Raw genomic sequence first — 16,673 nt, 5'->3', positions numbered from 1 at the left:
TTTTCCAATGCTTTCATTGCTATTCAAGGAATTGGTAGTTGCAGTGTATTTCTGGAATGGTGGTTCTTTTACTGCTGATAGTTGATCCTAAAAGTAATTTTACTGTCAGTTCTAGGGCTGGTTGCTGTATCTTTTGTCATTAGTTTGGTCTTCCTTATATTTAATCTTGGTCCCAAATTTCACTGTGCTCCTTGACTTTCATTACTAGAGCTTGCAGATCCTTTGCATATTCAGCTATTAGTGTCATTCACAAAGCTCAGGTTATTGATGCTTCTTCCTCCAATTTTAAAACCATGCTCATCTTTCAGTCCAGCTTCCCTCAATATATGTTCCACATATACGTTGAATAGATAAGGGAAGAGTATACAGCCTTGTTTCTCTCCTTTGCCAACCTGGAACTAGTCTGTTTCGCCATATTCTGTTTGTACTGAGTCTTCTGACCTGACTATAAGTCTTGCAGGAGGACAATGAGATGTTCTGGTTCTAAGAACATTCCCCATCAAGATACAGATCCTATTATATTTACAAATCTTGGCACTATGCTGGCTTTGTATAATAATGAGATAATCTTTATTACCACAAGCAGGAATGTGGGTACTTTGGCGGTAAATGCCTCTCGTAGTAATTCAGGAGTTACACTTGCATCTCCATCTACACTAGTCACAACTTCTTCCAGTATTTCTATTTCCTTCAACTTGCCATGTGTTCTCTCCAAATGTTATCAGGAACCAGGGTTTCTCAACCAGGGTTCCATGGAACCCTAGGGTTCTGCAAGAGGTCACTAGGGGTTCCCTGAGAGCACAATTTATTTTAAAAATTCTTTCAGTTTGGGCAACTTCACATTAAAGAGGTAAGTTTCATTCTTTATTTTTTGTTTAAGAAAAACAAAAATGCATATATGTTAATGTTAATGCATATATACAGGCCTATACATGAAATGAATATAATTTTGTAACATCTGACCTGTATTTGAGTCTGAAAGTGCAGGGGTTCCCCGATGCCTGAAAAATATTTCAAGGGTTCCTCCAGGGTCAAAAAGTTGAGCAAGGCTGTCAGGAAAAGTCTCAACAGTATAATAAAGAGGGCCTGCTGCTGCTGCTGCTGCTGCTGCTTTTGGAGATACCACTCCAAAAAAAAGTTATAATAATATAACTTGCTGTGAGTATTTATACTAAGGAACACCTTGGAATTTTCCTCTGCTTCCATCTGTAAATAATGAGGGGAAATTTCTTTCCATGCAAGTACTGGTTGAAGTGTTTATCTCCCAATCAGGTTCAGTGCTCCCCTATTTATGCATAACCTTCCCCAGAGCTGTGATTGAAGATTATGCAAAAGCTGTTGAGTACTCACTGCCATCTTTCATGATGTGTGACATAACTGCACCCATGCTATCTTGCTGAGGCTTCACAAGCCAGTTTCATTGGTAAGCGCAGACTATCATGTTTGAGCACAATGTCTAATGTTCCAATTTGCTTCTGTGGAAGCTTATTTGCATGTTTTTTCCCACTGTCATGCCCTCCCCACTTGTAGTATGGTGTTCAGATAGTATAGCAGGTGACCAAATTTGGCAAGAATCTATTATAACTATTAACCAGCCTAAAAAAGATCATATCTGTGACAGTTCTTGTGGACTTGGGGCAATCCAACTACTTGAATTTGCATACTTCACTTGTTTAGGCTTTGTGCATAAGTGGTGTGACCATATGTAATATTATGTTTAAAGAACTCAGATGTGTTGTGTTGTACTCAAAGACCAAGTCCTCCAACTGCTGCAGCGCTCTCTTGAGGTTTTCAAGATACACCTCTTCATTTTCTCCAGTGGCAATAACATAATGTAAATACCACTAGGTGCATAGACAGCCCTATAATACTTGGTGCAAAGTGCTTGTGCAGATACCACTCCAAAAAAAAGTTATAATAATATAACTTGCTGTGGGTATTTATACTAAGAAACACCTTGGAATTTTCCTCTGCTTCCATCTGTAAATAATCCTTTGCCATGTTGATTTTGCTGAAATGGCATTCCCTAGAGAGGTTAGCTATTCCAGAGGGTGAGCATAGCAACAGATTACCACAGATCCTAACAGTTCTGTTGTTTTTAGCTAGAGATCCATGGGCTTCAATTCCAACAGCTTTCATCTGATCCAGTTCAATTTCTATATTTTTGCTTTGGGTGAGTTGATGCCATCTTTGACAGAAGACAGGACCAGCCCTAATTGTACTATGTATGCTAACTTATGTTTAATTCACCATTTGTTTCCTATTGTTTAAGTAACCTGATTGAAATATTTACAATTTCAGGTAAATATTATATGGAAATATTTTTTTTAAGTGCCTATATATCCTGTATATATTTGTGAATAAACCCATCCACGGATAAGCAGACTCTCGAATTTTTAACCAAAATACCTTGAAAAATGTGGGTTGGCTTATCCCCAGGTGATGCATTTTTCATGGTATTTTGGTTAAAAATGTGAGGGTTGGCTTATTGGTGGATGGGTTTATACACAAGTATATATGGTAAGTATTATAATGAGACTATGATTTTATATATTGAGTAAATATTGAATTAGTAGCAGTAGGCATTATAATACATTATTTTTCCCTAGGAATTCTAATGGCAGGACAAGTTGCAGCAATAAAATTACGGCAGTTTATAGATCCAGCACCAGAGACCATTCCAGGGTAAAGTATCAAAAACAAACAAAATCCCTCAAGATTGATCCAGCATCTCAGAATGATTATTCTGAGGCTATTTTAAGACACCTTACCAATCATAAAATTAAACTAATTACAATGACACAGTCTAATTACAAATCTCAAGTGACTACTTTTTTCATGCATCATAGAAAGGAATAAGTTAAAAATCCACTTTAGAATATTATTTTGTGGTCTTAAAATACTTCACGGACATTATTATATTTATATTGTGACTTGTATCAGAAGAATGTCCTAGTAATCAGTAGGAATAATTAATATTTTAGACTGATGGGCACATTTGGAATTTTAAAAACCTGCCACAGGGAGGTTTGACCAGAAGACAAACGTAAAAATTGCTCACTGCTGCCTCTTCTCTAGCTTTTTTTGCCATTAATTTTCTGTCTCACCAGCTTACCTTTTCCTTTTCTTTTCCTGAGCAGGTGGGCATATGTTCAATATTTTTATTGGCCAAGAATGAAATTTACAGTACACTTAGTATGGAGGCCTATGGGCATCCCCTTCCTACCTCGAATTAAAGATCAGCATAAACCTGTGCTTAACACATCCGCAGTTTCATCTACAAGGAACTTCTGAGAAACCTGCACTGTCCTATACAGTTCTAAAGTAGTGTTTCTCAACTTTGGCAACTTTAAGATGTGCGGACTTCAACTCCCAGAATTCCCCAGCCAGCTGTGGGAGTTGAAGTCCACACGTCTTAAAGTTGCCAAAGTTGAGAAACGCTATAAGGAGTAGAATATCCCTTAACTTGCTCTCCCCTGAAAGATTGAAGGAAACTTTTGAGATGATGAAGCACCGGATGTTTCAGGCCAGGAAAGGAATTTCCTCCCTACCCCTTTTCAGCGGGATTGTTTCCAGGCCAGGAATGATCTTGCTGACAGAAAAGATCTATTTAGTTTCAGGATATACCACGTTAGGTAAAGTAGCTAAATATGGTTACAAACATTTCAAGCTGCAACCGAAACACACAGATTTTGATGCAATGGTACTGCTGTCTAAGTAAACGTATTAATGATTTGTTGATAATCTACTGTATATTCATGCAGCAGACATATTATATAGTGTGTAGTGTTTTACAGAATATAAAACAGATCCATAATTTGAGGAATGTATATTCTAATATTCACTGGAGGAGAATCAGAGAAAGGAAAACTGGATGCAAGAGACGAATTGGAAGTTACTTATATGTAATTTAAGTATATGATGTATTTAAGCTTAATTATAGGCCTATTTTGGCTAGTAACGATTAAATAACATTAAGTATAGTTGCAGTGATTTGTTATAAAAATCCTTTTGTATAAGTGTTCTAGAAACAAAGGAAGCATAGATTACAGTACCATAATTAACGGTGTTACAGTATTCCAGACTGTCCTTGATTAATACCATTTTCATTTATTATGATTTGATAAATAGGTAAACAAGACAGATAAGATTTATTTACTTAGACTGAAATTTTTTTATCGTGCCTTTTAACTCACCATGAAGCTCTTTGCGCTTTGGAGCACTTTTTAGTTTGCAAAACAAGTCAGTCAAAAACATCTGTTTCTTCCCGAATCACTTTGGGTGAGAAGGAGGAAATAGCTGTTTCCTTATTTTATGATAGAAATAACTAAAATCTAAAACAAATTGGACAACTGCAGAATGTATCACATAGTTAAATACGTACCTCTCTTATACAGGAGATCCGCCAGTTCTACAATAGCATCTTCAGGTACTTTCATTCTGTGTTAGCCATAGAAAAAATAGTGCAGCTTTTGACATTTTTATGATAGATTTTATTTAATAGCTGGATGTTTTACTATTAATTTAATAGGTAATGAAAATTAGAAAAATCTGTTTCAAATATAGATGGCTCATTCATTCATTCATTCATTCATTCTACCAGAACTATTTTTCATCAGGGAAAGGATGTTATTGGTTACTTTCCTGGACAACTGGCACGACTTTACATTGCATATCCTCCTGAAAGGCAGTTAAGGTAAAAAAAATCTCATTGTCCTTCATTATCAATGTTAAGCACATACCTAACACATTCTACAAATTTTCCTTTTCAGTCTTAATTCAGAAAATGATTGTGAAAGTAGGAGATTTGATTTTTTTTTCCTATCTGCCCTATACTCCTTACAGGCAGCCCTCGACTTACAGAGACTGTTCGAAATTACGATGGTGCTAAATGAGGGGGACTTGTGACTGGCCAGGGGACTTGTGGCCCTTGCAATGTCCCCACAGTCACATGATCGTGTTCCAGGCGCTCAGGCACCAGGTTGAGATTACATCACAGTGAGCACAGTCATGTGATCACAATTTGCAACCTTCCCTGTCAGCTTCCCGCAAACAAAGTCAATGAGGAAGCTGGCAGGGAAAGTGGCAAGTCGTTCCCGTAAGTTGCTCCTGCCATTTTTTCTCCCAAGAAGCCCCACTACGGACTATGAGATCCCAGGGATCTCATACTCCGTAGTACCCCCCCACCTGCCTGCTGCCCTTGCTGGCCTGCATGTGCTTCCCAGTGCCCACCTACTGCTCTTACTGGGCTGCCCATGCTCCCCAGCACCTGCCTGCAGCAGCCCCACATCGCCCCATATACCTGGGCCTCCTGCCTCTTCCCACTTAACGACCTGCGCAGTCCTAGGGTTGCAACGGCAATGAGGCCTGCTGGGATTGCCATCGCTAACCGATGTGGTCATGTGAGATCGCGCTTTACGACCACATCACTTAGAGATGGCAGTCCCAGTCCCAACTGCCATCATAACCCAAGGACTACCTGTATTAAAAATCCTCTAATGAAAATCATCCCAGCATTAGCCAGGGATGTTTGGTATACACAGGATTAACACAATATATATAGCCAGAAGTGCAGAACTGAAATGTAAAACAAACACACAAACAATAATTAAACAAAGGAAATCAGAGTTTATATAGCCCCTTGTTTTAAAAAAACAGAACTACTGTAAAATGACCAAAAAAATATTCTTACTTAAGCAAATATCTTTCTATACAGTATGGCCATCATGATTTCCTAAAATTCTTTGTTTCAAGCTCTGGGTTATCTGGACTGTTTGAAAGAAACATCAGAGGTAGGAAAACCTCTACCCTTGTTTTAGAATTCCCACTAACAAAATTAGCCTGTTTTTTATTAAATAAGTCTTTAGTAACTATTTATGAGCATCTGTTAGTGTATAGACATCCTCGTGTGGCTCAGAGTGGTAGGCAGCAGTATTGCAACTGAAACTCTCCCCACGACCCGAGTTCAATCCCAGTGGAAGCTGGATTCTCGTGTAGCCGGCTCAGGTCAACTCAGCCTTCTATCCTTCCGAGGTCAGTAAAATGAGTACCCAGCTTGCTGGGGAAGGTGACGACTGGGGAAGGCAATGGCAAACCACCCCGCTCTATATCTGCCGAGAAAATGTCGCAAAAGCGGCGTCCCTCCAAAGGGTCAGACATGACTTGGTGCTGGCACAGGGGACCTTTCACCTTTTCACTTTCACCTGTTAGTGTATAGGGGAAACACAGAACAAGTCATTTATGTCTAGTATATGAACATTCATATAAAACATTTTTGGCATTTAAAAATCACACCACTATAAATTTAAAATTGCGTCTTGAGAATTCAGCTAACTTTTGAAAATATCTTGCCCATGACTACTTCATATAATCAGTGTTGAATATAGCAGCTCCTTCCTGACAAGAATAATTTCACATACCTTGTTCTGAAAGGCTCACTAGTTTCTGTAGATTCTTATGTTCCTTTGAATTATTTACTAACATTTTGGAAGCTCATAGGACAACAGCAAAAACTGATATTATATGTTCTTGTAGATCTTCATCTATTATATTTTTTATTAAATATAATTATGGGCAATGACCAGCAATGTAAAATACAGAAACAGTGACCAAACAAAAGCAATGAAACATTCATATAAAACCTAAGAAGTTGTGACTTAAAAAAAAGTCCCTACTCTATGACATCTTATGTACCCTTATGAAAATCATTGCAAATATTATCTTCAGTCAAATCACTGTCAACTTTTAGCAACCACAAAGGTAGATTTTCTCCATAATGATCAGTCCCTAACCTCATCCTTCAGGTCTTCCAATGGGTCACCATCATCACTGTATCTGAGTTCATCCATCATGCTGCTGGTCATCATCTTCTTTTTCTTTCCACTTTCCCACCATTCTAGACTTCTCCAGGGAGCTAGGTCTTCACATAATGTATCCAAAATATGGTAATTTGAGCCTGGTCATTAATGCCTTGAATGAGAACTCTAGATTGATTTGTTTGATGATCCATTGGTTTGTTTCCTTGGCTGTGCACGGTAATCTCAGGAGTCTTCTCCAATACCAAAGTTCAAAAGCGTCAGTGCTCTTTCTATCGTGCTTCTTCATAGTCCAACTTTTGCTTCCATAGAGTGTCACAGTGAATACCATTGATCACACTATTCCAATCTTTGTAGGTATAGACTCATAAGGCATGATCTTTATCAGATATTAGGTGTAAAAGTTTGATTCAGATATAAGTTTTTGAGTATAGTAGTTTCTAGAGCAGGAGTGAATAGCATCAAGTATCATTTTTGAGACCTTCTACTGCTAGTCTGCAGCTTATTTCTTCATTGCTTGTTCCTCAAAGGCAGAAGCTACCTACCACTTTAAATATCTTAATTGCCAGTTCTAAGGCTGGTTATTTGCATTAGTTTCATTTTCTTTATATTCAATTTTAGTCCCATTTTTCACTGTGCTCCTTGACTTTTACTATAGTTTGCAGATCTTTGTTTTCAGCTATCAGAGTAGTGTCATCAGCATAGTACAGGTTATTGATGTTTCTTCCTCCAGTTTTAAAACCATGCTCATCTTCATCCTATCTAGCTTACCTTAAAACATATTGTCAGCCCTTCCAGGTAAACCAGACAGGAAACATGAACTTGTTGTTTATTCATTTAGTCGCTTCCGACTCTTCGTGACTTCATGGACCAGCCCACGCCAGAGCTTCCTGTCGGTCGTCAACACCCCCAGCTCCCCCAGGGACGAGTCCGTCACCTCTAGAATATCATCCATCTTGCCCTTGGTCGGCCCCTCTTCCTTTTGCCTTCCACTCTCCCTAGCATCAGCATCTTCTCCAGGGTGTCCTGTCTTCTCATGATGTGGCCAAAGTATTTCAGTTTTGCCTTTAATATCATTCCCTCAAGTGAGCAGTCTGGCTTTATTTCCTGGAGGATGGACTGGTTTGATCTTCTTGCAGTCCAAGGCACTCTCAGAATTTTCCTCCAACACCACAGTTCAAAAGTATCGATCTTCCTTCGCTCAGCCTTCCTTATGGTCCAGCTCTCGCAGCCATATGTTACTACAGGGAACACCATTGCTTTAACTATGCGGGCCTTTGTTGTAAGTGTGATGTCTCTGCTCTTAACTATTTTATCGAGATTTGTCATTGCTCTTCTTCCAAGGATTAAGCGTCTTCTGATTTCCTGACTGCAGTCAGCATCTGCAGTAATCTTTGCACCTAGGAATACAAAGTCTTTCACTGCCTCTACATTTTCTCCCTCTATTTGCCAGTTATCAATCAAGCTGGTTGCCATAATCTTGGTTTTTTTGAGGTTTAGCTGCAAGCCAGCTTTTGCACTTTCTTCTTTCACCTTCATCATAAGGCTCCTCAGTTCCTCTTCACTTTCAGCCATCAAAGTGGTATCATCTGCATATCTGAGATTGTTAATGTTTCTTCCAGAGATTTTAACTCCAGCCTTGGATTCCTCAAGGCCAGCTTGTCGCATGATGTGTTCTGCATACAAGTTGAATAGGTAGGGTGAGAGTATACAGCCCTGCCGTACTCCTTTCCCAATCTTAAACCAGTCTGTTGTTCCGTGGTCTGTTCTTACTGTTGCTACTTGGTCGTTATACAGATTCTTCAGGAGGCAGACAAGATGACTTGGTATCCCCATACCACTAAGAACTTGCCACAATTTGTTATGGTCCACACAGTCAAAGGCTTTAGAATAGTCAATAAAACAGAAATAGATGTTTTTCTGAAACTCCCTGGCTTTTTCCATTATCCAGCGGATATTGGCAATTTGGTCTCTAGTTCCTCTGCCTTTTCTAAACCCAGCTTGTACATCTGGCAATTCTCGCTCCATGAACTGCTGAAGTCTACCTTGCAGGATCTTGAGCATTACCTTACTGGCATGTGAAATGAGTGCCACTGTTCGATAGTTTGAACATTCTTTAGTGTTTCCCTTTTTTGGTATGGGGATATAAGTTGATTTTTTCCAGTCTGATGGCCATTCTTGTGTTTTCCAAATTTGCTGGCATATAGCATGCATTACCTTGACAGCATCATCTTGCAAGAGAAACATGAACTAATTCTACTTTATTGTAAGGCTACATTAATAGAATCTTGCAAGTTTGAAAGTATGGATCTCCCACCCTCCCTATTTATTGCTTAAATGGCCAGGGTGTCTTTCCTAAGTTTCTTCTTTAGATCATTGCCTCCCATTGACTTCCTTTCATCTGATCGTTCCCTAGGCAGCATCTCTTCCCTGTTTTCCAAGGTCACCCTCACATGCCACCACACCTATTCAGCACATACATTGAATAAATAAGAGGACAGTATACAGCCTTGTCTCACTCGTTTGCCAACCTGAACCTAGTTTATTTCACCATGTTTGTACTGTAGCTTCCTGTCCTGTAGATAGGTTTCTTATGAGGGCAAGAGATGTTCTGGGATTTCCATTTTCCACAGCTTGACATGATCGACCCAAAGGACTTTCTATAATCAATGAAGCACATACTTTTAAAAAAAATATTCTTTGGCTTTCTTGATTATTCGGTGTGCATCAGCAATAATGTCTCATACTCCTCAGCCTTTTCTAAAGCCAGCTTGAACATCTGGCATCTTTTTCCATGTACTGCTTTTGGAGGATCTTCAGCATTATTTTGTGGGCATGTGAAATTAAAGATTCCATATAATAGTTTGCACAGTGTGAAGTCTCCTTTTTTGGTATTGGAATGTAGATTGACTTCTTCCAATCTATTGGACACTGTGTCATTTTCCACATTTTCTGGCACAGCTTGGCTAAAACCTTTACAGAATCTTTACTTCCGTTGCTTGTGATATTCCAAAAATTCCTGTAGCTTTCCAACTTGGTAAGGACTGGAGTGCTGAAATTTACTTATTTATTTATCTATCTATTAAATGTATATTTATTTATTTTCAATCCCACCTTTATTATTTTTATAAATAACTCAAGACAGCAAACAAATCAAATACTCCTTCCTCCTCCTATTTTCCCCACAACCACCACCCTGTGAGGTGAGTTGGGCTGATAGTGACTGGCCCAAGGTCACCCAGCCGGCTTTCATGCCTAAGGCAGGACTAGGTCTCCTGGTTTCTAGCCCGTTGCCTTAACCACTAGACCGAACTGGATCTGTAGCCACCCATCTCAGGAATATGACTCTAGGTGGCATATAATAAAAGCAAAATAAAAACACATCTTAAAATAGCCATAAAAAACAAGAAACATGCATAGAACAAGACCACGGGAAAGTGTTAAAAACTCAGTACATAATAAAGCCATCTTGTGCATTCCCTGATCCCAAGGAATCCCTAGGCCTGCTGGTAAAACCACATCTTGAGAGATCTCCAGAAGGCTAAGAGGATCAGGGCTAAGACCTCAGGGGGAAGATGTTCCAAACGGCAGGTGCTATGGCAGAAAATGCTTGCACCTTGGGTCCCGTCAGATGGAACTCCTTATCAGACGGAGCCTGCAAGATGCCTTTCCTGGGATGGGTAGATGTAATCAGGAAGATGTAACTTCATCTTCTAATACTAGAGGTTCTTAAGTAAGAAATACAGTCAGGACCAGAAATATTGGAACAAGGATAACTGTTTTGGCATTTGGCCTCTGTACACCACCACATTGAAGTTGAAAGGAAACACACCCGGATGGGAGCGAAGTCAGGACTTTCAGCTGTAATTCAAGGGGTTTGACAAAAGTGAGGCACTAACCATTCAGAAAGTACAGCCAGTGGCATACACACACACTCATTGTTGGTGGCTTATAAGTAATGGAACGAATGGCTGACAAGCAGCTCCATGGCTAGGTGTGGCCTGTTTCCTGGGTACCCCATGACCAATCAAGCCGATAAAAGGCCTGGAGGTGGTTCTGAGTGTTACATTTGCATTTGGTAGCTGTTCAGTGGAACTCTCAACATGAGGTCCAAAGAGGTGTCCATGTGAGTGAAGGAGGCCATCATTAGGCTGAGAAAACAAAATAAACCATCAGAGAGATAGCAAAAACATTGGGAGAGGCCAATACAACAGTTTAGAACATCCTGAAAAAGAAGAAATTAACTGGCAAGCTCAGCAACAGCAAAAGGCCATACATGCCCATGCCATAACACTGCCTGCACCATGTAAAGCACTTAAATAAGCCAAAAAAAAAAAAGACAATGTGCTAAGCAAACAAGACTGAATAAATAGTTTGCAAGTAGAAAGACTTTCTAACTTTAAACCCAGCATCGATTATTGGCTTAGCATCCAAACTTCTATGAGATCAAAAACACCCTGACAGATTTTGTCTTTAGCTCTCTCTAAAACTAAGGGCGGTAGAGAAGAGAGAGGATGCAATGTCACACGTCCATTAGACATCATCTGAAGAACTCATCTCTTGATATATTTGAAAAAGCATTTTACCAAAGAAAGTTTTGCTGTAAGATTAGAAATCTGGACTATCTGTGCTTATTATATGCTATTACGTTATATATTTGCCTATTTTTTTATGGTGGTAAAGATCGGAGTGACTCTGCCTTCTGCCTTTGTGAGATGAGAGACTGCTGATCCACAGAATAAATCAAACTAAAATTAAAATAAATTAGTTTATATTGTCAATGGAATAAGTTGACAACTATTGGAAATCTGGCAAATGACCCTCACCAAATCTTAAAATGAAAAATGTTAGCCCTTCAAGGTAGTCCAGGCAAGAAGCACAACTATGATTACTAGCTCTATATTCATTGTAAGGTTGCGTTAACAGAATCTTGCATATCTGAAAGTACCCCTCCCTTCCTTCATCTTTACTTTCCCCAAAACTAGGAACGGTCCTTTCTGAGGTGCTTTCGCCACCACTCCTTCCTCGGACTCAAATTTCATTTATCAGATTGTTGTCTAGGTTGTGGCTCTTCCTCCTGTCTCCCAAGATCATTCCCACCTACCATTACAAAAAATAAAACCACAAAGAGAAAAAAATGTGGCCTAATGGCTAGAATATCATTCCTTCTACCTGAAACAATATTGGTCTTCCTGCTGAACACTCATCCCCCTTTTTATTTTTCTCTCTCATGCAAACATACAAACAGCTATTTCTTGAACCTGTGATCCAAACTAAGTAGAAATGAAGGAGGTAACAAACATTACACCTCAAAAATCAGTGAATGTTTCTGATCCTTAATGTAGAATAATAAAAACCCATCTGAACTGAAAAGTATTATTATATGAAACGATACGTTTCTGTACTGCACAAGGTAATTACAGTACTTGCAAGATGCATAGCCTCATTTCCACTATTTCAAGGCTCTGAGATGGCCAACTTAACAATATTATAAAACTCAATGTAAGCTTTCACACTGCTAATATTTACTGCACTAGCAGTACATAACCTGATAGTCTATCTTCATCAAGGTCCTCAGAACAAACGCTTGAATATGGGGTTATTCTTATGGGTATTTATGCTTTAGCAAACTAGATTCAGCATGAGATCCCTAAACTATTTATGCTTTTCATCTAGACATTTTACAAAACTACAGCCAGCTCCAGAAAAAGATGAAATTATATATCCACATGAGTTTGATTATTTAATTCTGCAGCAGTATATTCATTATCAAAGTGCAAAGATGAAGGTCCTTGACTGGTACACACAAACTACATACAAAGAATCATTTACATTGCCATGTTTCAAATCAGGTGAGCAACTTCATACCTGCTAACACATTTCCTGCAAAACACATGCTAATGTATGTTTCATTAGGAGACTGGGATAGAACTATCTATGATCAGCAAGCCCTTTCAAGATTACACAAAACGCATTTGAAGAAAAGCACTCTATTTGCTTCAAGGTATAATGTATACTGGACTTTTAAATAAAATATTTTCTGGTTTTACTATACCAACATATTTTATATAAGATATGGATGTATATTATGTACCCTGAAATTGAACAAGTGACATGAATTTTCAAGTATAGCAGACAAGATGTACTATGCCGCTAGCCCATCATTACATGTAGCTGAATTAAAATTTAACATAGCATTGAATTTAGTTTAGAACCTACTTAGAAGCAATTTAGTTCTCTAAAAGCCTTCTTTCAAAATTGCAGGTTTCATGAATTAGATGAAGCTATCAACCCATAGATTAACAATTTAGCATAATTTCTGCTCTGATATTTTAGCAGAAAACCTTGTGTTGAATACTTAGCTACAGATTTTTTAAGAATCCCACTTCTGATAATTTAAACACATAATGCTTTTTATACTCCTAGAAATATATAAGCCTGCACCAAAATTGTAAATAAAATTCTACATATTTATGGAATTTTTGGATTTATATATCCCCTAACATCCTGATCCTAAAGCTTGGGGAAAAGGCCAGGTTTTAACATCCTTCCAGAAGGCCAAGAGGATCAGGGCCATCTGAATCTCAGAGGGGAGGCTTTTCCATAGGGTAGGCACTGTGATAGAGAATACATGCCTCCTGGGTTCTCAAAATGGCACTGTTTGGCCACCCTGTTGAATCTGGTAGAACAGACTGTAACCCTTGGAAACAGATGGTCCCACAAGTAATTTGGCCCCATGCCATGTAGGGTGTTAAAGGTAATAACCAGCACCTTGAATTGCACTCATAAGCATACTGGAAGTGAATGCAGCTCATGCAATAGTGGTGTGGCACTGGTGAATTTTGGAACTCCCAAAATTGTGCATGCCACCATCTCAACAACCCTCCCTAAAAAGGGAAGGTTGGAAACTGGATGAAAGTTGTCAAATACTGTTGGGTCTAAGGAGATCTTGAGGAGGGAACGGACCACTGCCCCCTTCAGAACAGATGCAATCAGCCTCTCCAGCCCACAAGCATTCACTACCATTTGGACCTAACTAAATGCCACCTCCTGGCTGGCCTTTACCAACCAGGAGGGACATGGATCTATAACACAGGTGGCAGAGCTCACAGCTCCAAGGACCCAGCCTACTTTCTCAGGGCTAGGTAGGTGAAACTCAACCCAGATAACCTGGAGGGTGTGCCTCAGTCCCTTCCCAGCTAGAGTTCAGCTCCAAACAGATCCAAGAGACTTTGTCCAACATATGCCTAGAATTATCCTCAAAGCAACCCCAACTTCTCCTTACCAAGGAGGAATCTGGTCACCTGAAACAGGGTCACCAGTTGGCTATCTGCAAATGCAAAAAGAGAGGAATGAACCCATTTTGCTGCTCTTACCACCACCAGGTAATCCTAATGCAGGCTCTTAATTGTGCTCAGATTTGCTGCTTGTCTTCCTCCAGTGGCACTATAGGCATCTCTTATGGGATTCATGGGATCCCCAGTCACAGAATCCACTAAGGTGCACTCTGATCTAAGGCTATCATCACCTGCTCATTCCAAGCAGCAGCTATACCTCAGCCAGAGCGTGTAACAGTGCTTCAGGAATAATATCAAGTTCCCTTTAAAACCCAACTGGGTCCATCATTTGGCTGGGGCTGACAGATCAAATAGGTCTTTCCTCCCTCCAGTGGGAGGCAGCCACAGAGTACTCCAGAGCTAGAAGGGAGTGATCTGTCCATGGCAAGGAATGATGCCACAAAACAAAAACCAAGGCCAGAGTGTGTCCTCTGGTGTGAGTCAGGCTATCAATAATCTGTATCAGGTCCATGGTTGCCATGGTGGCCATAAGTCAACACCTTTGACTTCAGGTCAGGTTGAAGTCCCCACAAACCATTAATCTAAGGAACTCTGCCACCAACTCAGCCAGGGAAGCAGCTATACTGCAGGGAGGCTGGTACACAAACAGTAGTATCCCTTCTGACCCTTACAGACCAACTTCACAAACAGGGCCTTACATCCATCTATGTCCAGAGCAATGCCCATAAAAGCCACCAGAGATTCCTGAATGAAATTCCAATGACCAGACGGTTGGAATGTGACTTCCATATTAACATCAGGTTACTTTCCCCGAGAATGGCCCACACCCTATCTCCTGCCATGTGATACGTAGCTTCTCCCCAATAAGGTGCAGACTCGAACTTAGGCTTGCTAAGGAAAGCTGGTTTATTGAGAAGGATACGGTCACTAGAGAAAGACGGGAATGAGCACGTGTTGAGCTCCTTCCCTTTATATATATGCATGTAGGCCTTGCCCCTTTCCGCCCCCCCCCCCCCGTCCGTGTGTCCGTTCCCGGCCCTCTTGATGGGTGATTCGGGTGGGGCCGTCCAACTGCCATTATCCTCCTTCTGAGTGCACCCCAGGTGAATGCCCTGAGGCCCTTTGGAGTGGCCGGTGGTTATGTTGATGGCCACCCGGCCTTGGGCATGCCACCCGTGCAATCTGTTCTTGAGGGGGACAGCCTATGCATGCTTCCTGCCCCTCCCTTCCAGCAGGAAGGCATGATCACGTTGTGAGGCATGTATGCCTTAGAACGGGGCATGACATGCCATATCTTCCCTTGCCCATCACCACCTTGATGTTCCCATCTGCCCTCTTCCCCTTCACAGCACCTAGCCCTCCTCCCAACCCTCACCCATTCCCCTCCCAGCCACAGGGTCCCATCCCAACTTCCAAACATCTTCCAGGGAAGATAGGGGTAGGCAACAATCCCAACAACTAGGTGCTTCTGAAAATCATTTACCACCCAAGCCAAAGGAGCCTACCCACCTCTCCTCCCCAACCAAATTATCACCCACACTCACACCATCCACCAGCAACTTCATTCTCACCCAAATATCCAGGGAAGTAAAATTCAACTTAAACCAGGCTAGGTGGGCCCAAACTGCCCCCCTCCACCTCTCACCCAAGAGGGGGCAAGCAGTTGCAGCTTCCACTCTCCAGAACCATCTAACTGGAAGATCTACTCCTTGTGCTTCAATCTTTTGGAGTCCAAGATGCAATCACCCTGGGTTTGCCACAACCTGAAACAAACAGAGCAAACCCCAGTCCTTCCAAGACCTCAGACCAGAAAGCAAAGCAGAAAGAATGCCAAGATGGGTGTGGTATCACATGTCCAGATTAGGGGCAACCACAGGACATGGTCAGTTTTCTCAAAAGACCCCCAATCTGGTTCTACTCTATCACTCTATAGAAATTGCATGGTTATATTTAGTTAATTACTCCTCAAATGTATTTTTTCTGTAACAATGCTTGATACACTTGCTCAATCCTTTCAAACTAGAATTGTTTTCTAATAATCTTAGTAGGACAGCTATTTCACAATTTAGGAGAGATTCAGGACAGGTTATTCTGAACTGGAAAAAAAATCAAAGGGGAGAAGAAATAGAGGATAGTGAATAAAGGCAAAAGATGAAACAAAGAGAGAAAAATGCAAATATATCAGCCATGGCAAGTCATGAATTAAAAAAGAAGACAATTCCCTGAAGAGGGCAAGAGAAAATATATTTAAGGGGAACATGTATCTGGACAATTTGAAGTCCACTTATATATTAGTATATAGATGGTAGAGATGTTGTGCATTGCTACTGAATATTGTCAAATTTGAATTTCATTTGTGTTTTCTAAATTCAGAAGCAAAAACCATTTTTCTTTTTAAATTATAGGCAGTGCTGATGATAGCTATCGCCGAAGATCAGATGCTGAAATACTGTCACTTTGGAAAAGTACATCAGCTATGAAGAAAGACAGAGTAAAACCTTCTTTCATGGGAGTTTGATAACTTCTATCTTCTGAAGTTCTTCTCTCTTTTTTAAAGCAA

At 40.2% G+C, this 16,673-nt stretch overlaps 1 protein-coding gene across 1 annotated transcript; it reads left to right on the top strand.

Annotated features, from left to right (window-relative positions):
- Window positions 1-2,574: 2,574 nt before the first annotated feature.
- On the top strand, window positions 2,575-16,631 carry SPMIP3 (sperm microtubule inner protein 3). Its single transcript, XM_063290401.1, has 4 exons — window positions 2,575-2,685; window positions 4,604-4,696; window positions 12,492-12,667; window positions 16,519-16,631. Exons 1-4 carry the CDS (start codon window positions 2,618-2,620, stop codon window positions 16,629-16,631), a joined length of 450 nt encoding a protein of 149 aa, XP_063146471.1. The 5' UTR covers window positions 2,575-2,617.
- The last annotated feature ends 42 nt before the right edge of the window (window positions 16,632-16,673 follow it).

This window comes from Candoia aspera, chromosome 1 (genome assembly GCF_035149785.1).
Source record: "Candoia aspera isolate rCanAsp1 chromosome 1, rCanAsp1.hap2, whole genome shotgun sequence".
Taxonomy (NCBI): Eukaryota; Metazoa; Chordata; class Lepidosauria; order Squamata; family Boidae; genus Candoia; species Candoia aspera.
This window is presented reverse-complemented; position numbering and strand designations above follow the sequence as displayed.

Coding starts and splice junctions, on each gene's coding strand:
- SPMIP3 (XM_063290401.1), top strand. CDS start 2,618: ATGGCAGGACAAGTTGCAGCAATAAAATTACGGCAGTTTATAGATCCA. Junction 2,686..4,603: donor GCACCAGAGACCATTCCAGG/GTAAAGTATCAA, acceptor TCATTCTACCAG/AACTATTTTTCATCAGGGAA. Junction 4,697..12,491: donor CCTCCTGAAAGGCAGTTAAG/GTAAAAAAAATC, acceptor CTTTTCATCTAG/ACATTTTACAAAACTACAGC.